This window comes from Phoca vitulina, unplaced genomic scaffold (assembly GCF_004348235.1).
Source record: "Phoca vitulina isolate PV1807 unplaced genomic scaffold, GSC_HSeal_1.0 scaffold58, whole genome shotgun sequence".
Classification (NCBI taxonomy): domain Eukaryota; kingdom Metazoa; phylum Chordata; class Mammalia; order Carnivora; family Phocidae; genus Phoca; species Phoca vitulina.
In genome coordinates, this window is record NW_022589761.1 from 9,155,295 (window position 1) to 9,182,842 (window position 27,548).

General features: G+C 52.6%; 1 protein-coding gene across 4 annotated transcripts; it reads left to right on the forward strand.

The window, feature by feature from the left end:
- The first annotated feature begins 116 nt into the window (after window positions 1-116).
- SUPT5H (SPT5 homolog, DSIF elongation factor subunit) lies at window positions 117-27,239 on the forward strand. Of its 4 annotated transcripts, none has more exons than XM_032390517.1 (30): window positions 117-221; window positions 477-554; window positions 5,150-5,315; window positions 8,689-8,754; window positions 9,301-9,312; window positions 9,807-9,876; window positions 9,993-10,061; window positions 10,159-10,224; window positions 10,476-10,506; window positions 10,867-10,935; window positions 15,496-15,747; window positions 17,089-17,178; window positions 17,288-17,358; window positions 18,800-18,905; window positions 19,152-19,245; window positions 19,337-19,473; window positions 19,940-20,095; window positions 20,197-20,343; window positions 21,167-21,313; window positions 21,401-21,526; window positions 22,390-22,474; window positions 22,817-22,936; window positions 23,019-23,121; window positions 23,211-23,338; window positions 23,442-23,547; window positions 23,958-24,116; window positions 24,234-24,402; window positions 24,742-24,945; window positions 26,654-26,749; window positions 26,828-27,239. In XM_032390517.1, the coding sequence occupies exons 2-30, from the start codon at window positions 480-482 to the stop codon at window positions 26,969-26,971; spliced, it is 3,264 nt and encodes a 1,087-aa protein (XP_032246408.1). In that variant the 5' UTR covers window positions 117-221; window positions 477-479; the 3' UTR covers window positions 26,972-27,239. The 4 variants fall into 4 exon arrangements, with proteins under 4 accessions (XP_032246408.1, XP_032246409.1, XP_032246412.1 ...); XM_032390518.1 differs by having other exon boundaries at window positions 120-214; XM_032390519.1 differs by having other exon boundaries at window positions 163-238.
- Window positions 27,240-27,548: the final 309 nt, after the last annotated feature.

Consider the following 27,548-nt stretch of genomic DNA (forward strand, 5'->3'; position numbering starts at 1 on the left):
TTTGACCCTCCCAAGATGTCGACTCCATGCTCTACGTTAAGATAGATCTGCCACTTTCAAGATGGCGTCCTGGAAGTGCGTCGCCGGAGATTAGCGCCGGAAATCTCGCGTTAGGCGAGGCCAACGGGTAGGTTCTCGCGAGAGGGCACGTCAGTCCCAGCCAGGCGTCGTGTGAACAGCTGCTGGTACCGAAGACTGAAATAAAACCGGAGCGGTGAGGGGTGGGTCGGACGCCTAGGTAGCAGGACCGGGGGTCGCCGGGGCCCAGGGAGGCTTAGAGCCCGGATTCGGGGACACGGAAGGTGTAGCAGGTGGCTTAGGGGGTAGCCTTTCGGGCTCACGGTTGCCAGAACGAGGCTGCCGGAAGTGCGCTAAGGGATTTTTCTTCTCCCGGGAACTGGCGGGGAAACTGAGGCTGGGGTGGGGCTCCTGTCTGGAGGACGCACTGAGGCCGCCGTCTTTTCCTGCAAGAGCAGAAGATGTCGGACAGTGAGGACAGCAATTTCTCCGAGGAGGAGGATAGCGAGCGCAGCAGTGACGGCGAGGAGGCCGAGGTGTGTGGCTGGGACATGGTGGGGAGGCATAGCGCCTGGGGACAGGACCAGGGCAGAAAGGCCCCTGTGGGAGCTCAGAGGAGATCAGAACGAGCTCTGGCCTCTGGGAGCTTCCAGGCTGTTGGTAGTGATAGAGAAGTAGGTAAGCCTAAGTCAAGCAGAGGGACAGGTGCGGGAGGCCCGGGAGGCCCCAGGTACAGTGAAGTAACAGGTGATGTGTATAAAGAACCTGGCATATAGCAAGCACTCACTGTTAGTTTTTATGAAGAAGTGTGCTCCGTCATTTCGAAAATATATTTTTAGTGCCTACTGTGTATTAGGCACAATTCTTTGTCTGGGGGCTGCACCAGTAAACAAAACAGATTTTGAAAGTCTTCGCCTCTGTGATCGTAAATAAACATAACTGATAAGTATATCGTTTAATAAGGCAGAGGGTACCCTGGAGAAAAGTAAAGGGGAATAGGGAGTCTTGGTCAGTTTTAAATAAGGTGAGTCTGAGAGGGTGATGTTTGAAAAAAGATGTGGGAGTTGAGGGAGTGAGTCGTGTGGAGGAAAAGTGTTGCAGTAAGGGGAAGCAGCACGTGCAAAGTTGGGAGTTTGTCTGCATGTTGAAGAAATAACAAGGAGTCGAGTTTGGCTGGATCAGAGTGAGTGCAACAAAGAAGTAGCAGGAGCCAGATCATATAGGATCTTGAAGGTTCTGGTGAGGAATTTGTCCTGATTGAGTGCGACAGAGCCGTGAGAAGTTTTGGAGCAAAGAAGGGGTGTGATCCCATGTTTTGAAAGGATCACTCTGGCTTTGGATTTGTTTCAGGAAGCAAATAAATATTTCCTGGGACATACCTGATTTTAAATATTCTGCTATTAACTGTTTTCTTCTTTTGTTTCTTTCTTTTTTTTTTTTTTTTTAAAGATTTTATTTATCTGACAGAGAGCGAGAGAGGGAACACAAGCAGGGGGAGTGGGAGAGGGAGAAGCAGGCTTCCCGCTGAGCAGGGAGCCCGATGCGGGGCTCGATCCCAGGATCCTGGGATCATCACCTGAGCCGAAGGCAGACGCTTAACGACTGAGCCACCCAGGCGCCCCTTCTTTTGTTTATTTCTGACGTATTTGTTGATTAAATAAATGTTTGAGCATCTACTACTGTGTTCCAGATTCTTCTGGGTGTTGGAGAGAGTGGAGCAAGGCAAATTTTTGCTTTCACGGAGTTTACACTTAGTAGGCAACAGTTAACAAACTAATAAAGAGATGACTCGATGATTGTAGATGTCTCCTTTAACCTCCAGAGACGTAAATCAATTTTTTAAAGTTAGTTGCCAATACTTGTAAGGGCTATTTCATGTAAAAATCATGATTTTTCTGGGAAAGAGAGAAGCCAGCAACCTGAGACCCAGGATTGTTCTACCTAGCAGCTCTTTGCTCAAGAAGTATCAGCCTGCCGGAGAATGGGGAATTTTCTCCCAATTCCTGGGATATATTAGTTGCCATTTATCATCATGCCTACCTTATGGGGGATTTAAGTAAAGGAAAGATTTCATGTACTTGTGTCCTGGGGAATATCAGGTAGACAGAGAGTGCCATGGGTTTCCTTTGAGCTGTCCTACTTACTTTGGTTCTTTTCTTGACCTCTGTAGGCATTTGATTGTCAATCCTTGTGCTCTCTGGGGAGTCCTCAGCTTCCAGTGAAGAGTTGGAGGAATTGGGAAGCCATGGTGGGGCTGAGGCAAATGGGAGGATGCTAGGAAGGGCTTTTGTTTCAAGCAGTAGCACTGGGTTCTTGGTCTCTCTGACTCATGGCTTCAAGGCATTGCTTGTGGTTAAATCCTGGTGGTAATGAGATCAGGATCCTGGGGTACTTTTCCTGGCTGCGACATCTGGTTTGCTATGTGCAAATGTCACTTCCTGAACACCACACCAGGCTCCTGACTCACCTGCTGGCTCGTCTGCTGTCACCAGATGAAGCAGGCGGACAGTGAGACGCCAGCCAGAGATGGGACTACATAGGCTTTTTGGATAGCCAGAAGTTAGCATATCCTTGAAGGACCAGGCCCTGTAGAACGAAGAAGGTAGGGATGGCAGATGATGAGCCACTATTTGGGGAATGATCTGTTTCACCATTCGCAGCCCCAGTAACTTGCTCATTCATTCATTGAACAAGCGTTCCTAGTTTCTGTCATGTTGGGATCACTGGCTCCCTCATGGAGCTCTGTGTCTTGGGGTGGAGATAGTTTTATAAACAGATGGTTCCTTCAGGGGATTGTGAGGATGGACAGTGTAAGAGCACATTCAAGCCCCAAGATAACACAAAGATAGTAACAGGAGTCCTCTTCTCGGGGACTGGGGAGCCAGGTTTGGAGAGAGGGTTTTGCTGGGACTGAGCCAGGGGAATGATGACAAGGTTCCTTGAAATCAGGCTGGGTCCTCTTGTGGTTTGAGTTGGTAAGATGTGGGACATTGTGGATTAGTCAGGATATGTACTAAACAGATCTTTCAGTTGTCTTCTGTTCCCATCCCTGGACTGGGTGATGTTGGGGACCCAGCAGTGCCTGAGATAGCCTGGGCCCTGCTCTTAGGGAGCTCTCAGTGGTCAAGGCTGTGATGGAGGAAGCTAGAGGATGATATGCCTGACTTTGCTGGGGGCGGGGAATGGGCATGACTTCCTGGAAGAGGGGATATTTTGATTGAAGTAGGAGTGAGAGGCCAAGGAGAATAGCTTTTTTTTTGCAGAGGACTAGCATGAATGCTGGATAGCACTGAGAGAGCATGGTACAAGTGTTTCATTGTGGCTGGGACCTAGCATTTGGAAGGGGGAGCCCGAAGAGGCAGGATGAAAGGGAGAGGCAGTGAGTGTGTGTTTCTAGCCTAGGCTGCTAGGGAGCTCGTTCTTTACCTGAGGGCAGTGGGGAGCCATGGCCATGTTTGAAGCAGGGGACCAAATGATCCGTTTCATGTTTTAGATCATATTTAGTTTGCCAAGACTACAGAGTATACTCTAGGTCGGGGGTGATGAGAGGTGCTTTTAGGTAGGAGAAGAACAAGACCTGAAGCCACATTGAATCATCATGAAGTTATTTCCTGTATAAGTTGCATGTCCTGTCTTTTGATTGGGTCACGGAGAAAGTTTTACTTTGGTGCTACTGTGTCTTGAACGCTTTTCTGAAATTTGCTTGTCTCCATGTTTATCAGAACAGGCTTTTGGCTTGGAGCCTGCAGCCGGCAACAGTATCATGCTAGGACCTAATAATAACATTGTTTTGCTTTTATCTTTATGGTTACTTGTTGCTTGTGACAAGCTAACTTTGAAAATGTTTTTACTTCTGAACTATTTCAAAGTATGGAAAAGTTTCTCTGTTAAGCTAAATGAAAATGTGAGTGAATTTAAAGAAAATATCAGGTAAATGAATTTAAAGAAAATAACAAGTAAAGTGAATTTAAAGAAAATATCAAGAATATCAGGTAAATATTAGGTGAATTCACACTGATGTGAACTTGGCAAAAAAGCCTGAAGTAAGTGAAGAAAAGATTGAAGTTTGGGGAACACTGTTTTGTCTGGATCATTTCCTTTTGTGACTGGTTTGAAAAGAGGGATTAGAGGCCAAGAGGCTGGGCAAGGAGCTAGGTTTTAGAGGGCAGTGTCCTTGTTTAGACTAGGGGTTGTAGGGATGGGGAAGAAGGGACAGATTGGAGGGACAACGTTCCAAAAGCAGAAAGGCCAAGAGTTTGGTGCCTAATAGAAGCTAGAGGGAGCCAGCACAGGTCTGGAGGAAGACATTGAGGTCAGTGTAGGATGTGGTATGTGTGGCAGGGCTCAGAGGACATCTGGGGGAGCCATTTGTGGAGGCTGCTGACACATGGGGGCCTCTAGTTCTGGAAGAAAGTGTGGACTGGAGACAGATGGGGTATCACCTGCAGAGACAGGATCTGAGGCTGTGGAAGGTAAAGTGGTCCGGGGAGAGTGTATGCAGTGAGAAGCAGAGTGGGCCCCCGACTGAAGCCTGGGGACAGAAGCCAGCACTTGAGGGGTGAGCAGAGAAAGAGGGGAGTGCAGAGGATCAGCCAGAGAAGTTGGGGAAAAGCCAGGGTACTGCGATGTTACAGATGCCAAGGGAAGAGCTTTTCTCTAGGGACGGAGGATCAGTGGTGTGAAGTGTTTTGTAGGTAAGGAGTAAAGATGGTTCATGGAATTAGCAACAAGAGGCAGGCCTTGGGGAGCAGTGTGGACTGGAACTAGAGACGTCCAACAGCCAAGGGAGCGGATGAGATGGCCTAGGGAGTTGTAGGGTGGAAAGAGATGAGGGCCAAGGACCAAACTTCATGGAGCTACATTTACGGGCCAAGCAGAGGCTAGCAAGGAGCTCTAGAAGAGCAGGGGGTCTGGGCCACCTCCCAGGTATTGCGTGGGTGGGTGACAGTGCTGTTACTGAGATAGGATGGCTAGCAGAGAGGCCCGGCCAGGGGGGAAGGGAGTGTATGCAGAGCAGAGGGGGTTATTGACTAGCCAGGCAGAGCTGGCATCAGATTTGGGGGTGGGGGGGCTTGGTGTCTGGATTTGGGGGTACAGAGCCTTGGTGCCCCAACCCTACCTGACTCTCCAGGTGGAGGAAGAGCGGCGGAGTGTAGCAGGCAGTGAGAAGGAGGAAGAGCCTGAGGAAGAAGAGGAGGAGGAAGAGGAGGAAGAATATGATGAGGAAGAGGAAGAGGAAGATGATGACCGGCCTCCCAAGAAACCCCGCCACGGCGGCTTCATTCTGGACGAGGCTGGTACGTCACAGGGGTGTCCGGTGCTGAGCAGCGGCTGGACTTCCACCTTCACTTCTATTTCTTGAATGTACTTTTAAAAAAAAAATTTGGGTAAATGTCAAACCCACAGTAGTAGGATAGTGTGTGGAACCTCCGTGTCCCATCAGCTTGCCTCAAGAGTTAACAGCTTAGTACCAGTCTTGTTTTGTTTCTTCCTCCTCACTTCCACCCACTGCTGGATGATGTGAAAGCAAATCCCAAATACATAATTTTGCCCCGAAATATTTCTCTCTGTATTCCTAAAACATCAGTCCTTTTATTTTTTATTTTATTTTATTTTTTTAAAGATTTTATTTATTTATTTGACAGAGAGAGAGAGACAGCGAGAGAGGGGGAGTGGGAGAGGGAGAAGCAGGCTTCCCGCCGAGCAGGGAGCCCGATGTGGGGCTCGATCCCAGGACCCTGGAATCATGACCTGAGCCGAAGGCAGACGCTTAACGACTGAGCCACCCAGGCGCCCCACATCAGTCCTTTTCAAATACAACCGTTATAATACAGTCATCGTCCTTTAAAAAGCTTGAAATCTGTGCTCGTCATGAAAAGCTCCAACGACCTAGACGTAGGCAGGACAGGGTCGTGGAGGCCGACAGGCCTGGGTCCCTCCTGGCCTGCCTCTGCTCTCTTCTCCATATGGCCCTGGGTGAGTCGCTGTCCATCCCTTGGAGCCCCTTTTCCCCTCCGTACAGGGGGGACAAACAGTCCTTCATATTCCAGAAGGGATATTTTGAGGATTTGGGGGGGCCGAACACATAAAGTACATCAGGTAGATGGCAACCCAAAGTGACGTGCCCAGCCTAGAGCAGGTCCTCAGAAAAGGGGGTTACTTATTAACACTCTATAGTCCCATGTCACACCTACCGTTCTGTAAACTGCTTTTTTTACTTTCAACGGTAGTGGAGGAGCATGTAACATAGCGTAGATTAAATGAGCTAATTCATGTAAAGAAAGTTTTCTGAACAACTTTTGGCACCTCAGTGCTCAATAAACTTTAGCAGCTATCATCATCATCATTGTCATCATCCTGGAAATACCCATTCTTTTTCCCCCATGGCTACATAGTACTTTTTCCATAATCTGTTTTATTTGACCAGTGTCTTATCGGATATTGAAGTTTGTGTTTTTCATTATTACAAGCAGCATTGCTGGGAACACCTTTTTATGTACTTAAACACATAGACGCAAGTTATTTACCTAGATTGGGGGTTCTTAATCTTAACCTTTTTTGTGCTATGGCTCCTTTGGCAGTCTGGTGGAGTCTGCAGACCCCTTCTTAGAGCCATGATCTGAAATGCTGAGGGAGAAAAATAACATAGGATTCCGAAGAGAACAATTATACTGAAATACGGTACCTAAATATTCACAGAATGTGTGGGCTTCATCATGAATGCATTGAAATAACAAGATTTAGTGGAGGGTCTGATAAGAGTCTAATTTGGAAGTAGCAGTGAGTGCAAATGACATTTTGAGGTATCTGCAGCTGTAACGTGCTGGGAAAATATCAGAGTTCGCTGCTAAGGTTGTTGTGATTTATTTCCATTGTTTGTAATTGACATAAATAGGACTTTTCAGTTAGAGATGAGTGAAAATGTAGTATTTTATGTCATGGAGCCCGAAGATTTTCTACATGGTAAATCCCTATAAGTCAGACTGTTGGGCAAAGGGGATGCATATGATTTTAAAGGCTTTTCGATGTCTGCGGCCAAATATTGGCCCCTGAAAAGGCCATACCCGATCCTCCCACCAGCCATCCATGAGGGCGCTTCTTCCCTACCCATGTAGAGGAGAACCCTTGGAATGCCATCCGCCGTTTTCTTGGGACCCTCTCCCCTGAGGGAACAGAGGGGCAGGAGATGCTCGGGACACTCCTGGTCCTCCCCTTAAAGGCTGAGGGGAGGGAGTCCTTTCTTCGAGAAGAGGTCTCAGATAGCAGAAGGGCCAGATCTAGAGAAGGGATAACACGCCGTGTGACACGGACTGGACTGCCGGGGACAAGCACGTGTTGGGGTGGGAGCTTTGTCGGGCACTGCGTGTGGGAAGGCTGTGCAGCGGTGCCCATTGACGTTTAACAGGCAGGGACCCTTTGATCCAGGAGTTCTTTTTTCGGAATTCACCCGACAATTAAACCCGCACAGGCGTGTAAAGACACGAGGCCAAAGATAGTTGCGGCAGTCCTGTTTTCAGTTGTAAATGTCTGGTGACCTAAATGTCCACTGATGGTAAGGGCCTGGGAAAAGAGTTATAGGTCAGGTCATCAGATAGCAAATGAGGCATGGGCTTCTGTGGAAGCGCCCCAGGCTCGTAGGATTGCTTAGAAAAAGAGGAAGGTACCGAACAGTGTGTTATGAAGTTGCATTGGGGCAGGTGGTGGTGGAGGGTTTAGACGCATTTCTTGTATATGCACAGGTGATCTCTAGGCAAGAAACTGGTTGTGGAGTTGCCTCTGGGGAAGGGGACTGAGCTAGCGGGGGCTAGAAACGGGAAGGAGACTTCCCTGCACACTATACATCCTCTGAACGCTTTGGGTTTTTTCATCACGTATGGGTATCACTGTTCAGTTTTTAGCATAATACTCGCTACGTACGGAAGAGCACGAGTAATGTAGTGAAGAGGTTCGGTGCATGAACCCTGGAGCTAGCCTGATTCTCCAGGACCAGCTGAGAGTGTTTGGGCCAGTTAGGTCCCCTCTCTGGGCCTCAGAGCCCTTGGTGGAAAATCCGAACGGTGCCGGTACTGGAGGATTCGGTGAGGAGTCTGTGGCAAGCGCTCCCAGCAGGCAGGGCACACGGGACACTCCCGGTGAGCAGTAGGGTCACAGACCTGAGGGAATAATAACAAAACCAACAGATTGTGAATCGTGTCTTTAAAAAAAACTATATACTGGTCTTGATAGTTGGAGAGAACTTTTGTGCCTGCTTATTTTGATCTGATTTTTTTTTAAGTTTATTTGATTATTATTATTTTTTTTTTAGTAATCTCTACACCCAACATGGGGCTTGAACTCTTACCCCAAGATCAAGAGTTGCACGCTCTGCTGACTGAGCCAGCCTGGTGTCCCTGACCGGATTTTTTAAATGGACTTGTGGGTGGGGTCGGGGGAGGGATGGGTTTTAGAGCCAGATGGGGTTGGAGCTGCCCGGGAGACCCGATCCCGTGGCTTGAAGCAGCTCCGTGGTATCGGGCGAGAGCCTCACTTGTGCGGGCATCTCTGTCCTGTCCTGACCTGCAAGGTGCATGGTTGTCATGCCCACCTCCCGGTGATGTCTCCCGGGAGCCACTGTCATGAGGTCACCTCTGCTGCAGCTGCCTCCCTGACCTCTTGGCTTTCCTGTTGCAGATGTGGACGATGAATATGAGGACGAGGACCAGTGGGAGGACGGAGCAGAGGACATTCTAGAGAAAGGTTTGTGGGGTCCCCACCTCTGCAAGACCGCTTTGGGGTGTGACCGAGAGGGTCTTGAGAACCCATCCCCCACCCATGCCCTGCACCCCCCCACCCTCCTCACCTCGCTTCTTTCTGTCGTTGCCAGAGAGACCAGCTCTGTACCCTTTTCCTTTTAGGCCCATGAGTTGGGGGGCGGGGGCTGTGGGTGGTGGGTGTAGTGGGAAGAGGACTCTGGGATCCCAGGGCCCCAGTGAATCCCTTCTGGGGGTTGTGGGGGGGGTGGGCTCTGTCCCAAGATACCCCCCACTTCCTGGGCCAGTGCCCCCACTTCCCTGTTATTTTCCGTTTTGTGCGCCTCATACATTTCGGCTTCTCCCCCAACCACCTGGTGCCTGGCCTTTACTTTTGATTTTCAACCTTCCTGTGTCCCTCCCTTCCCCTTCCCCCAACCCATTGGTTGATTTCGCTGCTATAATTTGGCTCATACTTTGTCTGCCCTCGCCCACCACCACCACCACCACCACCACCACCACCACCACCACCACCTCCTCTTCCTCCAAGTAGAAGAGATCGAAGGTAAGAATCTGGAAACTGTGATTCCCCGACCCTCCTCCCGTATCCTGACATCTCCTTCCTGCCCACAGCACCCTCCCTCCACCCCTGACCCCTGTCTGGCCCTGGGGGCTCTGACTCATAGAGGGTCCAGAATCAGGGAGTTCTGAGGCCAGGTCTCTAGCCGTTGGCCTGGGAAAGTGTGTATGTGTTTATGTGTGTGTGTGGGCGTTGTGGGCCACAGCGATGGGTGGGGTGGGATGGAGTTCAGGGCATACTTAGTGGCTGTGAGATGGGGAATGGCTGGGTGCCCCCACCTGTTGGGCCCTGTCCCCCAAGTCTTTTTCATGAGAAGCAGGATTGCTGAGTAGGACAGAGTAGAGGGTGAGGGTTGGGGGTTCCTAGTGAGGTCTCTCCTGCCCCAGGGCCCAACTCCGGCCCTCTCAGCCCCCATCACTTCCTCCAGGCCCCTGCCTTTCACCTCCCCTTACTCACCCCATTTGCCCATTTTTCTGCAGCCTCCAATATCGATAATGTTGTCCTGGATGAAGACCGTTCTGGGGCTCGCCGCCTACAAAACCTCTGGAGGTAAGCAGGAAGGTGGAAGGGTGAGACTGGTTCCCAGGGGAGATTTGAGGGCAGGTCAGCCCACCCTTCTCTCCACAGCCTTTCATTCATGTTTACTTTCCCCCTTCACACCCCAGGGACCAGCGAGAGGAAGAACTGGGCGAGTATTACATGAAGAAATATGCCAAGTCGTCTGTGGGAGAGACGTAAGGGCACAGGGTGGGAGCAGGTGGTCCCTTTTCCAGAAGGGTCAGGGCTCTGACAGAGCATCACCCCCCTTCCCAACTGCTATCCTCTTTCCAGGGTGTATGGAGGATCTGATGAGCTCTCGGATGACATCACCCAGCAACAGCTGCTCCCAGGAGTCAAGTAAGGGCGGGTGGCGTGGGCGGGCTGAGTTGGGGGAATCTTGTATTGGGGTGATATGTGTACGCAGACACAGAGTGGTCGATGGTGGGGACTAGTGGTAGGTTGGTGCTCGACCTCTTCCTCCCGCTTATGGATGGAAGGATGGAGAAGGAGAGGGAGTGGAGGGAGAGGAAGAAAGATGGGTGTGGTGATTCGGGTCTTTCGTGATGAGGCCATTTCACTGAAGGGCTTCCTTTTCCTCTCCTGTCTAGGGATCCAAATCTGTGGACTGTCAAATGTAAGGTGTGTTCTCTGGGAGGCAGGGGAATGGGGGAGGTGGCCTTGTCAGGGAGAGCTTGCCACCTTTCTGTCCTGGGTCTCCTTGGCCTGTCAGTCTCTCAGTCCTGTCTCTGCCTCTTCATCCCCCACCTCCCAGCCCCCTGCCCCCCGTCCTCCCCTCACTTACTCATGTCTCCCACCCCTGTCTGTCTTGCCGCCCATCCCTCTTGCTCTGTACCTCTTCCTCTCCTGCTCCCTCTCTCTCTAGTGTCTTTTATCTTTCTTGCCTGATGATTCTGTCTGCCTTGCTGCTGTCTCCTGTCCCCTTCCCTGTGTCCGTCCTTCATGTCCTCATCTCTCTGAAGTCTGTCTCTCTTCTTCCAGATCGGGGAGGAACGGGCCACAGCCATTTCCTTGATGCGCAAGTTCATTGCCTACCAGTTCACAGACACGGTAAGTCGGGTAGGCAGGCAGCATGGAAAAGAGAGTGAAGCCCAGAGGGAGGGACAGTATAGGTCCAAGGGTACTAGGTGCCTGTTACATGAGCTGCTTTAGCTAAAATGATCCCTCCCTGGATTGAAGGGCTCTTCATTATCTAACAGAGGTGCCATCTTCACTGTCTTTGCACTCCTGGCAGGGGTCACCGGCCCCTGTAGCCCTCCAGAAGTCAGCCTTCTTAGCTTCCTGAAGCTTTTCTAAGTCAGTTCTGCCTGTTCACCAACCCTGTTGGGCAACTGTCACCCTTTTACTGTTTGGGAGGACTCCTAGGATGGAACAATGTGGCTGAGTGTGTCAGGGGACAGGCCTGTCAGGGGGAGAATTCCTTCCTTCTCTCTTTCATGCAGTCATCACATATCCGCTGAACCCCTGCTCTGGGCAGGTCTCTGCACTGGGAGGTGCTAAGGATACATTGGTGACCTTTCCAGAGCCGGTCCCGCCCCTTCAGGGCTCACTCACAGCACATAAAACATGAAGATGCTACATTGAGTTCACAGATCTTTCTTTAGACTGTGGGAGTTTGAATCCTGCCCCTGCTGCATCCTGCCCCTGCTGCGTCCTAGCCCTGTGACCTTGATCAAGCCACTTCCCCTTTCTGGGCGCCCTGCTTGCCCCTCAGCATCATTAGGATTAAGTAGCTTTAGACATGTCCAGCTCTCAGCCAGGACTTGTCCTGCAGCTTGTGTTCAATAAATACAGTTATTGTCGGAGGCATAATTGTCAGTTTGGGAACAGGGGCAAACCCTGCGAAGGATATACTCAAAATTGACGAAACAGGGAGCGAATACTAACCCTGTGCTGGCTGCTGATTTTCTCACTTAATATGATCCGTGTTAGGCCGAGTGCATTGCTTTTACCTGCTGAAACAGTGGATGTGTGTCAGTGGGGCCAAGTGGATAGTTGTAGGATTTGCAGATCATTTGAAGTGTGCTCAAACCTCGATCATGTGTCCTGGGCAAAACACTAGTGACCGTTTGAGTTAGGACTGATTACTGTTTTTGGTTTTGATGACCAAAGTAGTATATGTGTATTGTAGAAGGCCAACTCTCCCTCCCTGAGTCCCAGTTTTCAGAAGGAATTACTGTCGGTGTGTGTCTTTCCAGGTCATCTTCTCTGCAAGTCAAAGAATGTCAGTTCTTTTTGTTTTTGTTTTTGTTTTTTTAAAGATTTTATTTATTTATTTGACAGAGAGACACACACAGAGAGAAGGAACACAAGCAAGGGGAGTGGGAGAGGGAGAAGCGGGCTTCTTGCTGAGCAGGGAGCCCGATGCGGGGCTCGATCCCAGGACCCTGGGATTATGACCTGAGCCGAAGGCAGACGCTTAACGACTGAGCCACCCAGGCGCCCCATGTTTTTATTTTTGTTTTAAACAAAATGGTATTACATGATATATGTATTATTCTGCGGTGAGCCTTTTGTCAATGCCTTAATCATCTTCTCATGCCCAGTAAATATAAGGTGGTTTCCATTTTCCGCTCTCACAAGCAATTCTGAAACAATTTAGTTGTTTCTTTTTTAATTGAGATACAATTTCCATACCGTAAAATCCAGGGTCATGGTGTATGATCTTTCTTATATGTTGCTGAATCCAGTTCTATTTTGTTAATGGTATTTGCATCTGTGTTCATAAGAGATACCAGTCTGTAGTTTCTTAATGTTGTCTGTTTTTGGTATCAGGTTAGTATTAGATCCATAGGATGAGATGGGAAATGTTCCTGTTCTAGAAAAGAGCTTGTGAAGGATCGATGTTATTATTTTTATTTTATTTTATTTTATTTATTTTTTTAAGGGTCAGTATTATTAAAATGTTGGGTAGAGGGGGCGTCTGGGTGGCTCAGTGGGTTAAGTGTCTGCCTTGATCAAGCCCCACGTCAGGCTTTCTGCTTAGTGGAGAGCCTGCTTCTCCCTCTTCCTCTTCTTCTCCCCCCACTGCTTATGCTATCTCTTTCTCTCTCTCTCTCTCTCTCCCTTGCTCTCACTCTATTTCAAATAAATAAATAAAATCCTTTAAAAGAAATAAATAAAACGTTGGGTAGAATTCACCAGTGAAGCTGTCTAGTCCTGGCTGTGTGTGTGTGTGTGTGTGTGGAAATTTTTTCTATTACTAATTCAATATCTTTACTTCTCGTAGGTCTATTCAGATTTTCTCTTTCTTTCTGAGTCAGTTGTGGTAGTGTACGTCTTTCTACAGAAAACATTCGTTTCATTGAGGTTATCTAATCTGTTGGTGTGCACTTGTTCGTACTATTGCTTCATAATCCTGTCAGGTAGGTGTTAATGTCCTTTTTTCCATTCCTGATTTTAGTAATTTGAGTCTTGAGTGACTTGAGTCTCTTGTCTCTTTCTTGGTCAAACTGGCTAAAGGTTTGTCAAATTTGTTAGTCTTTTCAAAGAACCGGCTTTTGGTTTTGATGGACTTCTCTAGTTTTCTGTTGCTTCTTTTATTTATTTGCACTCTGATCTTTGTTATTTCTTTCCTTCTGCTTGCTTGGGGTTTAGTTTTCTTTTCCTTTTTTTTTTTTAAGATTTTTATTTATTTGACAGAGAGAGAGAGAGAGTGAGCACAAGCAGGGGGAGTGGCAGGCAGAGGCAGAGGGAGAAGCAGGCTCCCCACAGAGAAGGGGGAGCCCGATGTGGGACTCGATCCCAGGACTCCGGGATCATGACCTGAGCCGAAGGCAGTCACCCAACCAACTGAGCCACCCAGGCGCCCTTCTTTTCCTTTTCTAGTTTCTTTTTTTTTTTAAGAGGAGGGGAGGGGCAGAGGGAGAACGAGAGAGAGAATCCCAAGTAGGCTCCATGCCCAGCACAGAGCCCGACGTGGGGCTCGATCCCACAACCCTAAGATCATGACCTGAGTGGAAATCAAGTCGGACGCTTAACAGACTGAGCCACCAGGCGCCCCTCCTTTTCTAGTTTCTTAAAGGTGAAAGGTTGGGCTATTGATATGAGACTTTTTTCTTTTTTTTTTCTTTTTTAAAGATTTTATTTATTTGAGAGAAAGAGTGAGCGAGAGAGAGCATGAGCCGGCAGAGGGAGAGGGAGAAGGAGGCTTCCCTGCTCGAAGGAGGCTTCCCGCTGAGCAGGGAGGTCAGTGCGGGGCTTGACCCCAGGACCCTGGGATCATGAACTGAGCCGACGGCAGACACTTAACCAACTGAGCCACCCAGACGCCCCTAGAACTTTTTCTTTTTTACAGCTGTAAATTTACCTCTAAGCACAGCTCTCTCACGTTCCGTAAGGTTTAATGTTTTTGTTTTCATTCATCTCAAAATATTTTCTAATTTCCCTTGTAATTCTTAGGTTTTTTTGTTTTAAAATATTTTATTTTTAAGTAATCTCTGCACCCAATGTAGGGCTTGAACCCACAACTCCGTGATTTAGAGTCGCACACTCCACCCATTGAGCCATCCAGGCGCCCTGTAATTCTTACTTTTAATCCATTGGTTACTTGTTCTATTTCCACATAGTTGTGAATTTTCTAAATCTGTTACTAATTTCTAATTTCACTCCCTTGTGGTTGGAGAATGTATCTCATATGATTTCAATTCTTTTACATTTGTTGAGACTTAACTTAATGGCCTAACATATGGTTTATCCTGGAGAGTGTTAAGTGTGCCCTAAGAGTATGCATTCTGGTGTTATTCGACAGATTTCTATCTGTGGATGTGTGTGAGGTCTAGTCGGTTTATAGGATTGCTCAAGTGCTCTGTTTCCTTGTTGATCTTCTGTCTAGTCCTATCTACTTTTGAAAGTGGGGTATTGTCCCCAGTTATTATTGGTGAACTCTCAGTTTCTCCTTTTATTTCTGTTGCTTTTTGCCTTGTGTCTTTTGAGGTTCTGTTGTTAGGTTCATATGTATCCGTATTTGTATCTTCTTGAATGATTAAACCATTTATCAGTATAAAACATCCTTGTTTGTCTCCAGTAGCTTTTGTCTTAAAGTGTGTTCTGTTTGTTATTAGTGTAGTCGTTCCTGTTCTCTTCAGTCCAGTTATTTTTTACACATAGTATACGTTGTTTACCTTTCTTTCTTTTTAAAGAGAGAGAGCATGCTTGCAAGGGGTTGGGGAGGGGCAGGGGGAGAGAGAGAATCTCAAGCAGGCTTCACACCCAGTTTGGAGTCCAACGTGGGGCTTGATCTCACCACCCTGAGATCATGACCTGAGCTGAAATCAAGAGTCGGACACTTAACCGACTGAGCCCCAGGCGCCCCGATGTTGGTTACCTTTCTGTGTCACTACATATAGATTCGTTACTTTTTAAGTGCTACGTTATATTTCGTGGAATGATTATGCCATAGTTTAACAAATTCCTCTAGGGGGCATTTACAAACGTCCAGTCTTGTTTGTTTGCTGTTGTCAATAACTCTGCCACGATATCCTTGTGTCCGGGTCGTTGCACGAACATTTCCGTGGGATAAATTCCCGGGAGAGTGAGCACTGTGGTGGCAGCCGTAACTGTTCGGGGACTCGTGTCTCACTGTCCCCTGCCGTGGGCTCGGCCCTGCAGCCCCTGCAGATTAAGTCAGTGGTGGCGCCGGAGCACGTGAAGGGCTACATCTACGTGGAGGCCTACAAGCAGACGCACGTGAAGCAGGCCATCGAGGGTGTGGGCAACCTGCGGCTTGGCTACTGGAACCAGCAGATGGTGCCCATCAAGGAGATGACAGATGTGCTCAAAGTCGTGAAGGAGGTGGCCAACCTGAAGCCCAAATCCTGGGTCCGCCTCAAGAGGGGCATCTATAAGGACGACATCGCCCAGGTGCCAGGGCTGGGGGTGGGGCAGGGTGGCTGAGGGGCTCGCGGCGGTTACACTCCTGCTCCCCTGTTCTGTCCCCCCCCCCCCTTTTCTTTTTATCATTCCCGGCCCCTTCCTAGTTCAGAGAGCAGACCTCCACTCCGATTAGGTGATGCAGAGCCTAGATTTTGTTGGGAGCACACAGGATTGTGTGTGTGTTCAAAGCATACTGAGTAAGATCTGAAGGAGGTGAGGGAGGGAGCCTTGTGGAGGTCTTGGGGAAGAGTGTTGCGGCAGAAGGAACAGCATGCAAATAGGTCCGCCCTGGCTGAAGCAGAGTGTGCGAGGGTGAGAGCGGCAGGAGGTGGGCTCAGGGAGGGGACTGCGCCTGTGGCCCATCATAGGGCTTTGGCTTCTACTGGAGGTGGAGGGACACAGTGGGACTTGGATTTTATTTAGTTTAGTTTAGTTTAGTTTTTTAAGATTTTATTTATTTATTTGACAGAGACACAGCGAGAGAGGGAGCACAGCAGGGGAAGTGGGAGAGGGAGAAGCAGGCTTCCTGCGGAGCAGGGAGCCTGATGGGGGGCTTGATCCCAGGACCCTGAGATCATGACCTGAGCCAAAGGCAGACGCTTAACTGACTGAGTCACCCAGGCGCCCCGAGACTTGGAAATAGGATTACTCTGGTAGCTTCATTGAGAATAGACTCCTGGTTCTCAAGTAGGGGCAATATTGTCCACAGGGGACTTTTCTTGGTTGTGTCAGGTGAGGAGGGAGTTGCTGTAGCATCCAGTGGATAGAAGCCAGGATTGCTGCTGACGTCCTGCAGCATAGGGGACAGCCCCCCACAACAAAGAATTACCTGGCTGTCAAACCCTGGGCTGGACTGGATGGGGCCACAGGAGCACGGAGACCAGCGAGGAGACTGCCGCCATAGTCCTGGTGGCAGGTGATGGGACAGGCCCAGGGTTGCAGTAGGGAGGAGGGGGAAGAGGTCAGAGCTGAAGACAGAGCTGACAGGAGTTGCTGGCACACTGGAGATGGATGGAAGAGGAAGGGAGAGTCCAGAACGACTCCCAGGCGGTGTGCCAGAGCAGAGGGAATGATGGCGGGGAGAAGACCGGGGACCAACAGGAGGTTAGTTGTGGGTGGACGAGGCTTGAGGGGCCTTTCAGACGTCCGAGGGGAGGTGTCAAGCAAGTAGTGGGTATTGTGCTTCAGAGTTGAGGGGAGACAGGCTAGAGAGAATGTGGAGAGGTGTCTGCAGTGTGATTTCTTCACCATCACCCCTGTCCTGCCCTTCCTGTGTCTAGGGTTGGGGAGGGAAGGCCAGGGCCCTCCTGACCACCTCCTTCTCCGCAGGTGGATTATGTGGAACCCAGCCAGAACACCATCTCCTTGAAGATGATCCCCCGCATTGACTACGACCGCATCAAGGCCCGCATGAGCCTGGTACTGGGGGGTCGCCCTGGGGCTCACGGGTGGGGAGGGTGCCTGATCCTTGCCGGTGGCCGAGCCCTCCTCCTTCACCCTTCCCACCCACGCCCCCTTTCCTCCACAGAAAGACTGGTTTGCCAAAAGGAAGAAGTTTAAGCGGCCTCCACAGAGGCTGTTCGATGCCGAGAAGATCAGGTGAGTGCCCTTGGGGCCTGGCCGGGCGGGGTCCCCTGAGCTGGGGTGCAGGGCGTGCCTCTGACCCGTCCATGGTGTGCTTTGCGGGTGGTCAGCTTGGCAGCTCTGCCTCCATCAAGTTATTGAACGTCCCTGGGCCTCTGGCTTCTCTGCTGTAACCACCAACAGTGACGCCCCCTGCCTCCTGGGGTTGTCGTGAGAGTCAGATGAATGAATGCGCACGTGTACCCAGAATAGCACTTGGCCCCAGGATCACGGACTGAAATGGGATCTCTTGGCACGTCAGGCTTTGTGAGGTCTGTTTCCCTGACCTCCTGATGCCCAGATAGCGGAGGTGGGGCTACCGAGCTCTTCCCCGTCAGGGTGTGTCCCTCGCCCTCTGCAGCTGGAGGGAGCTTTGGAGCAGCCCAGTGAGCCCAGCGTTCCAGGGCTAGCCAGAGGGCTCCCGATGGGGAGGGCGGGAGAGGAGGAGATGCAGGAACGAGAGCTACTGGTCCTGTTCTAGAATGCCTTGTGAGCCACCAGATGGTTTTTCATTCCTTTAAAGGGGGATTACAGAACACGTTCTGAGCTGCATCCCAGGACTTGGCTAGTACTTCACATGCCCGAATTAGGCCCCCTTGGCCCCCTGCTGTCCACCTGACTGGACCTCCTTTTACTGAGTGCCCTGACCTGGCCCGCAGAGCTCCCTCGGGCCTCCACCAAATTCAGCACGCCAACGAGAAGAGGATTGAGTGGCAGGAGGAGCTCGGCCTGCTCCTCCATGCTCCCTTTTTTGGGACTGGGGCAGGCTTTCCCTCCTCACTCTAGAAGCGTGGGCCAGAACTCTGTCCACCACCCCACATGCAGGGCCAGGAGAGTTAGGGCATAGGCTTGGGAGTCCCATCCCCCGAATTCGAATCCGGACTCAGACCAACCTAACCATGAGGTGTGCCCCGTGCGAGCCTCGCTCCCTCATTTCCCTGGGAAATGTGGGTCATGTGAGTGATGTCAGAGGCTTTGGGGAGGAGGTCCGTGAGGTGTGTGGCCAGGCCAGGTGCAGGCTGAGTGCTCCATGTGTGCTAACCATTGGCGCGTTCCAATGCTGGGTCCAGCTACTATTCACCGAGTGCCCCTGCTCTAGGGGAAGTAGCAGTGAATGAAAAGTGTTAGACCTCTGCCCTTTGGGAGCTGCCATTCTGGTTGGGGAGACGCATTAAACAGTAGCTCATCAGAGGTGAGGTGCGCTATGCTGAGCAGTCAAGCAGGGAGAGAGCGCAGCGGAGTGCAGGGAGGAGTCTCTGGGCTCGGGACATGTCACTTGGCCAGGAGGGCACGCGGTGGGATGGGATGGGGCAGCCATCCTGTGATCCTTCCCCAGCAGCCAGCAGAGGAGCCTGAGGGCCAGCAAGATTCTCTTCTTAATCCCCCTCCCAATCTTCTCTCCCCCACAAAATCCCAGGTCCCTGGGCGGTGATGTGGCCTCCGATGGTGACTTCCTCATCTTCGAGGGGAACCGTTATAGCCGGAAGGGCTTTCTGTTCAAGAGCTTTGCCATGTCTGCCGTGGTGAGGGTCCCGGAGGGCATCTTGCTTACCATGCTGGGGAGCAGGGAGGCCAAGTTTTCTCTCCCTCCTTCAGTCCAGGCCCCAGAGCAGTGGGTTATCTGGGTCTGTCCTGGATAATCTTCCAAGTCAGGAGTGTAGGAGCGTCCCTAGGGAAATAAATCTCACCATCTCCCTAGCTTGCTCAGCTGGGCTGTGACACCGACCTTTGTCTACTTCCTTCTTTTTCCCTTGTCTCCTGGGGCTCAGATCACGGAGGGTGTGAAGCCCACGCTCTCTGAGCTGGAGAAGTTTGAGGATCAGCCGGAGGGCATTGACCTTGAGGTGGTGACTGAGAGCACAGGTACTTGGTCCCTGTTGGTAATTCAGGCCAAGGAGGAGGGGGCGGCTCATGGCGGGCAGCCCCCAAGTCAGCCACGCACCTGCCCCTGCAGGGAAGGAGCGGGAGCACAACTTCCAACCTGGGGACAATGTGGAGGTGTGTGAGGGCGAGCTCATCAACCTGCAGGGCAAAATCCTCAGCGTGGATGGCAACAAGATCACCATCATGCCCAAGCACGAGGACCTCAAGGTAGGTGCTGTGCTGCCCATATGTGTGTACTGGGCTGAGAGCACGGTGTAATTGTGGGGTAATCCAAGGTGCTGCCTGGTTTGAGTTTGCTTTAAGGGCGCATGTGTCTGGGTCTTTGTGTCCGTTTGAGGGTTTGTCCGGGCTAGCACGGTGTGTCTGGGGTGAGGCTTTCTCCGGAGAGGCCTGAGGAAGTGTCTAGTCTGTGTCATATGTTTTGGGGACCGGCTTTCTGTGTGTGGAGTAAGGGGTGTCCGGGCTGATACCCTTAGTCTGAGGTGAGCTGTCTCTGGGGCAGTCTGAGGGTTGTCCGGGCAGCCTACAGGAGTCTGTGGTTGGGTGCCCTGAGCCTGGAGTGGGTCTTGGCAAGGTCTTTTCTGCGAATACAAGTGGCTTCTGGAGACGGGGAGGTGGGCACGATGTGGTTGCTTCCCTTCCCCGGCTCAGCGTGCCCACACCCGATCCCCAGGACATGCTGGAGTTCCCGGCCCAGGAACTTCGGAAGTACTTTAAAATGGGGGACCACGTGAAGGTGATTGCTGGCCGATTTGAGGGTGACACAGGCCTCATTGTGCGGGTGGAGGAGAACTTCGTCATCCTCTTCTCTGATCTCACCATGCATGAGGTAGGTGGGGGGAGGTGGGGAGCAGCGTGGAATGTGCCAGGACCAGACCCAGGCCCAGCGGCCGCTTGGACCCTGCTTTACCCCTTTCCCATTTCCCGCAGCTGAAGGTGCTCCCCCGGGACCTGCAGCTCTGCTCAGAGACGGCATCGGGCGTGGATGTAGGGGGCCAGCATGAGTGGGGGGAGCTGGTGCAGCTGGACCCTCAGACCGTGGGTGTCATCGTGCGACTGGAGCGGGAGACCTTCCAGGCATGTGTGTCGTACTCAGCGGCGGGGCTTCCTTGTGGGGGTCTCCCTCTCCCTCGAGCTCCTCATCCTGGGAGGTGGCGGAGCGTGGTGGCCAAGAACCCAGACTGCTCTGGGGGGCCGATCGAGCTCTGTCAGCCAGGGTTGGCTCTCTGGTGTCGGGCAAGTGGCATGTCATTTACCCTCTGTGTGTGTGTTTTGTGCCTTGTAAAATAGAGGGAATGGTAGCATGTACTTTTGTTATGACTGAGGTCCTGAGATCAGGTGCTTGCTCAAGGGCTGGGGGCTGCAGGTGCCCTCCTCCCCTCCATCCGTACCCTGTGGACGTGGGAGTCAGAGCCTGATGCTTAGGACCCTGGACTCTGGATTCATATCTTGGCCCTATTGCTCCATGCTGTGTGACCCGGGGCTAGGGACTTGCCCTCTGTGGGCCTGAGATTCTGTGTAAAATGGGAACCGTGACCACATCCATCTCAGAGGGAAGTTTTGAGGCTTCAGTGAAACCTTGTGTGAAGAATTTAGTAGGGGGCCTGGCACACAGTGACGGGTAAACATTATGTTAACATCTACTCCTGCACCCATTTCTCAGGCCCCTGGTGCTCATTCGGGATGGAGTCTCCTCCTGAAAGGTGTTTTGGAATGATTGGGAACATTTTTGTTTGACCCAGTGCCTGGGCGGTGGTGCCCCGAGACTGCCAGGGAGTGTAGACTTCTGCAGACCTCGGGGCGGTCTCCCACAAGGAAAGATCATCCCACCTTAGGGAAGCCCTGCTCTATGTCACCCCTTTCTACTCTCATGGCTCAGCATCCTCCCCTCCATCCGTAGGTGCTGAACATGTATGGGAAGGTGGTGACCGTCAGGCACCAGGCTGTGACCCGGAAGAAGGACAACCGCTTTGCCGTGGCCCTGGACTCGGAACAGAATAACATCCATGTGAAGGACATCGTCAAGGTCATTGACGGCCCCCACTCAGTGAGTATAAGCTCTTGCCCGTCGGCCCCACCTGAAACTGCTGGGGTGGGCCACGGCCCCAAGAGTGACCATCCTTTCCCCGTCCAGGGCCGGGAGGGCGAAATTCGCCATCTCTTCCGCAGCTTCGCCTTCCTGCACTGCAAGAAACTGGTGGAGAATGGGGGCATGTTTGTCTGTAAGACCCGCCACCTCGTCCTGGCAGGGGGATCCAAGGTGAGGCGGGTGCAGCGGCAACCTGGCTCTTGGGTTCCTGGCCTTCCCCGGCCCCAGCAGCGACAAGAATGGGCTTGTGGGGGATTAGGAGGGCAGATGTCAGGCTCAGGTCCTTGGCAGGGTTTACTGGGATTCCAGGCTTTTTACCAAATCATTCATCCATTCAGTTTTTTTGAGCACCTGTCCAGGCTAGCAACTAGAGCTACAACAGTGAATAAGATGAACGTCTCTGCCTTTCTACAGCTGCTAGCCCGGAGACGAACAAATCAGTAAATACAGACATTGTACAGCGTGAGGCGAGGCGATGACAGGCACCGCGAAGAAAAGTAGAATAGGATAGGGAGAGAGAGAATCGTGGGGGGCTGCTGCTTTAGATGGAGAAGGTTCAGGAAAGGCCTGCTTGAGGTGACACCTGCACAGAGACCTGAATGAAGGGACCCAGAGCCGCGTGACTGTCTCTGGGGAGCAGCAGATACAGATGAGGTGGGACGTGTGGGAAAGCCGTACAGAACCAGGTCTCAGGAAATCAGGCCCGGGCTCTGGGGAGCTGGGACCAGGGAGTGGTCCTCACGGCCCTGTGCATGGGGTGAGGAATTCTCCTGACTTGCAGTCTTTATGTCACCGGGGCCAGAAAGCCCTGGCCAGGGGAGAACCGGGCCTCTTCATTGACCAGCCCAGAGTGGCCTAGGGGTGGCAGTTTCCCCAAAGGGAAATGGAGGCATCGTCACTAGAAGGAGGGAGGGATGGCCGCCAGGCCAGTTCAAGTAGGAACTGTTCCCAAATGGAGGCAGGCAGTGGTCTGGGAGCCGGGAGCCTGTCCCCCAGACCCCTGCCTGCCGGTTCACTTCTCGTCCCTTCCCTAGCCCCGAGATGTGACCAACTTCACAGTGGGTGGCTTTGCCCCCATGAGCCCCCGGATCAGCAGTCCCATGCACCCCAGTGCTGGAGGTGAGGGGGAGTTGGGCAAGGATGTGTCTGGGGGGCTGGGGGAGGGCGGTTATTCAGCCCCCACTCTCTGGGTGCCTGCTCCGCTGGCCTGGCCATGATGGGGTTCATGGCTCACAGAGACCAGGACCCTCCCCCACCGCGGCCCCCAGTGGCAGGCCAGGGTGGTCGCGGCAGTGTCGGGGCTCTGGCGGGGGCTGCCCAGAGGAAGCTCCTAAACCAGGGGGTGTGCGTTGGGAGAGTCAAGCAGGTGGAGAGGGGGCTCGAGGGCTCTCTGTCTGTGGACATAGCATGGGAGGGGAGGACATGGCCCTGGGGACTGCTGACGTTGTCCTTCCTCCGCAGGTCAGCGCGGTGGCTTTGGCAGCCCCGGTGGCGGCAGCGGAGGTATGAGCAGGGGCCGGGGGCGGCGAGACAACGAGCTCATCGGCCAGACTGTGCGCATCTCCCAAGGGCCCTACAAAGGTGACCTTGAGGGCCATATTGGAGGCCTGGGGAGGGGCATGGTGGGGACCCCACCCAGCCTGACCCCCCGTCTCCTCACCAGGCTACATTGGTGTGGTGAAGGACGCCACCGAGTCCACAGCCCGCGTGGAGCTGCACTCCACCTGCCAGACCATCTCTGTGGACCGTCAGCGGCTCACGACGGTGTACGAGCTGGGGCAGCGCCAGGCCAGGAGGGGGGGTTGTTGGGTGGCGAGAGGGGCTTACTCACCTCACTGGTTCTCTGTGTCCACAGGGGCTCACGGCGTCCGGGAGGCATGACCTCAACCTATGGGCGGACACCCATGTACGGCTCCCAGACACCCATGTATGGCTCTGGTTCCCGCACACCCATGTATGGCTCTCAGACCCCTCTCCAGGATGGTGAGCATGCCCCGGGGGACGGGGACGAGGGCTGACGTGGCGGGGCCTGGAGACAGGGCAGAACGGACAGACATAACACATCTGTCCCATTCTCTCATTTCAGGCAGCCGCACCCCGCATTACGGTTCACAGACACCCCTGCATGATGGCAGCCGCACTCCTGCTCAGAGTGGGGCCTGGGACCCCAACAATCCCAACACGCCATCCCGGTGAGGATCAGGGGTGGGGGACAAGGTTCCCTGATCCCGTATGTGTGAGTGGTTATGCTGGGTGTCTGCGGGATGGAGGGGTCTGTGCGGCCCTCCCTGAATCCTCTGCTCCCAGCGCCAGGCTGCTCACATGCGAAGGGGTACGTGGGGCTGGGGCTGGTGGTCAGATAATCTCCAGTCCCCACCAGACTAGCCTGCTGCCGTTAAGACCTGGGCTTGGAGACAGATTTGTGTGCTCTAGGTCACGTGATCAGTTGTGTGCCCTTGGGCAGGCAGCCTTGTCTCTGCCTCCCAATGAAATGGAGGCCTCTGGATGGGGCTGTTGTGAGGTGTTCAGTGTTATTCTGGAAGCATTTCCTACATCGTTGTGATTACCACAGTCATTCTCAACAGACTTCTCTCTCCAACAGGGCCGAGGAAGAATACGAGTATGCCTTCGACGACGAGCCCACCCCGTCCCCACAGGCCTATGGGGGCACCCCCAATCCCCAAACACCTGGCTATCCTGACCCCTCATCTCCACAGGTCAACCCTCAGTATAACCCACAGACGCCAGGGACGCCAGCCATGTGAGTCCACTGGGGCTGACCCTAATCAAACCTTGCCCAGACCTTCTGTGCTGCTGTTATCTTCTTCTCTTCAACACTGTCCCCAACAAATGCTCCTTTTTGTCTTTGACTCTCCAGGTACAACACAGACCAGTTCTCCCCCTATGCCGCCCCCTCCCCGCAAGGCTCCTACCAGCCCAGCCCCAGCCCCCAGAGCTACCACCAGGTGGCGCCAAGCCCAGCAGGCTACCAGAATACCCACTCTCCAGCCAGCTACCACCCCACACCCTCTCCCATGGCCTATCAGGTATGGGTGAGCTTGCATGCCCTTAAGGGTGGTGGACTAGGGGGCGCCAGGGTGGCGCAGTCGGTTAAGCGTCTGACTCTTGGTTTTGGCTTGGGTCATGATCCCGGTCTTGAGATCGAGTCCCGAGTCGGGTTCCAAGCTCAGCAAGAAATCTGAAGTTTCTCTCTCCCTCTCCCTCTGCCCCTCCCTGTGCTCGCACGCTCACTCTCGCTCTTTTCTCTCTCTAAAATAAATTTTTAAGAAAAAGGGGGGGGGTGGGCTAGGATGGGCCTTCGGCCTATGTGGACAGCCAAGCTAGAGGAGCTATTTGCAACAACACTGTCCCCCTTTCACCCACAGGCCAGCCCCAGTCCGAGCCCTGTTGGCTACAGTCCGATGACACCCGGAGCCCCCTCCCCTGGTGGCTACAACCCGCACACGCCAGGCTCAGGCATTGAGCAGAACTCCAGCGACTGGGTAACCACTGATATCCAGGTGAAGGTGCGGGACACCTACCTGGATACGCAGGTGGTGGGGCAGACAGGAGTCATCCGCAGCGTCACAGTAAGTGGGGCTCAGGCCGGTGGGTGGGCAGGTATCCTCTCCTTCAGGGTTCCCAAGCTCTGTGGTTACTGGGTTTTTGCTTTTAACCACCTAACCACATTTCCAGTACTCTGGGAAAGCAGGGTTGGAAGGGCTGGCCTGTAGGCCCCACAGGGCAGGGGTTTTTCCTCGGCCTGGAGCAGTGACTGGCACCCAGGAGCTAGATTACACTTTAACATAGTCCTCTGAGACCAGTTCCGTAGCACGGACTTAGCGTTCCTCTGTGCCTGGCTTTAGCTTAGCGCTGGGCACCCCTACCCTTAGCGTTCCCCCTGCTCCAGCATTACTGGCCTTTCCATTCCTCACCGTCCCCGAGTTCCCTGCAGCCTCAGGGCCTTTACTCATCACTTCCCTCTGTCTAGAACTCTCTTCCTTCCACCCTTTTTCTAGTAAACTACTACTCATCCTTCAGGGAAGCCTTTGAGCTATCTCAGATCTGTCTTCTTATAAGTCTGTGTAATTTTTTTCATGTTACCTACCTGCTGCCTGAAAGCTTAAAGTTTACTCAGGGGGTGATTCTTTGGTTACTGAGCCTGTATTTCATTCCTAAGTAGCCCTAGTTCCTAGATGAGGGACCAATAGCCTGTTGGCCTTCCAGTAAATATTACTTGAATTAATTAATTAAACACCAGAGTCTAAAACAGCTCCAGGCCTTGCCCTCACATAGCTCACATTCTAGTTGGGGAGGCAGACATGTCCCCAAGAGGGAGAGCCTGAGTGACCACAGAGCTGGGAGACAGGAAGCCCCAAGGGCAAGGGGAGCTACGGGAACCTAGAGGAGGCACCCTTACTCAACTTTGGAGGGGCTCGGGGGGTGCTTACTGGAGAAGGAGGCGTCTGCATCGAGACCTGAAGAACGAATAGGAGTAAGCCAAGAGAAGTGGCTGGGGAGGGGGTTAAGTGTGTTCCAGAAAGAGGGGACTTGCAAAGGCCTGGAGGTGAGGGAAAGCCTGGTACATCTGGGGAGTTGAAGTATGTTCACTGTGGCTGGAACATAGAAAGCCTAGGGGGAAGGTGAGTGAAGGCCAGAGAAGTGACTGGGTAAAGTCACGGGGCAGGCTGGGGACCTTGGACTGTGTCCTGAGGAATCTAAGCAGGCAGAGCAGTGGTGGGATCAGGTCTGTGGTTTGGAATTAACTCACCATGTTGCTCTAGCAGGGATGGATTAGGGGGGTGAGACTGGGGGCTGGGAGCCCTGGGGGAGGTCAGGCTACCCCGTAAGGCTGTGAGGAAGAGAGGAGGGGGGGAGGTGGCAGAGACCTTTAGGAGGCCAAATGAACACACCTCAGAGCTGGAGGTTGTCGATGAAGGAGCTAACATGACGTCAGAGCTCCGTCCAGGGACTAGGGACTGTGAGGACATCCCTGAGATACGGGTGGGCCCAGGAGGGGAAAGATGAGACCCACTTGGGACATGAAGAGTCACATGCCTGAGAAGCAGTCTCTTTTGGCCTAAGTTAGCTTCATTCTGGTGCTTCCCATGCTGATCTGGTCACCCTGCCCCCACACACCACATGCCCAGGAATCAGGCCCAGCTTTTGGCCTTTCTTGCCCGTGTCACCTTGGGAAAGCGACTTGTAAGAATGAGCCCTGAGCCCATGGCCCCCGAGTATGGGCAGCAGTCCCGCACTGGAAACAGGCCCGACTGACCAGGCTGTCCCTACCCACAGGGAGGCATGTGCTCTGTGTACCTAAAGGACAGTGAGAAGGTGGTCAGCATCTCCAGCGAGCACCTGGAGCCCATCACCCCCACCAAGAACAACAAGGTAAGGGGGGGCCAGGGGACGTGGGGGCCCTGGGCTGCTGACACGGACCCTGACCCCGTGCCTGTCCCCCCTCCCCAGGTGAAGGTGATTCTGGGTGAGGATCGGGAAGCCACAGGGGTCCTGTTGAGCATCGATGGTGAGGACGGCATCGTCCGCATGGACCTTGATGAGCAGCTCAAGATCCTCAACCTCCGCTTCCTGGGGAAGCTCCTGGAAGCCTGAGAAACGCAGGGCGGGTGGACTTTGGCAGATATCTGGCAGATGGAGAGTGTCCCTCCTTCCTTCCCTGGCCCTTGGCTCTGACACAGGGTCTGGGGCCTGGACTAGGGCTAATCTGGTTGTTCAGGATTTCCTTTCTGGGTTCCTATCTCCCTCCCTGATGTTCATAGGAATCAGAATAGAGTCTGGGGGAGGGTCCCCACCTTCTGTACCCTCTCTTCCCCAGCTTGCTTTTGTGTTATGGTCTTTCAATAAAAAGCTGTTTGGTCAAGGGTGTGTGTCTGTGTTTTGTAAGTGGGGTCATTTGCAGACCCCACTTACTTCCTGGGCAAATAACTGAATGGTACCTAAGCCTCAGTTACCCCATCTAGAAAATGATACTGCCCACGCCAGAGGACTCTTTTTTTTTTTTTTTTAAAGATTTTATTTATTTATTTGAGAGAGAGAATGAGATAGAGAGAGAGCATGAGAAGGGGGAGGGTCAGAGGGAGAAGCAGACTCCCCGCCGAGCAGGGAGTCCGATGTGGGACTCGATCCCGGGAGTCCAGGATCATGACCTGAGCCGAAGGCAGTGGCTTAA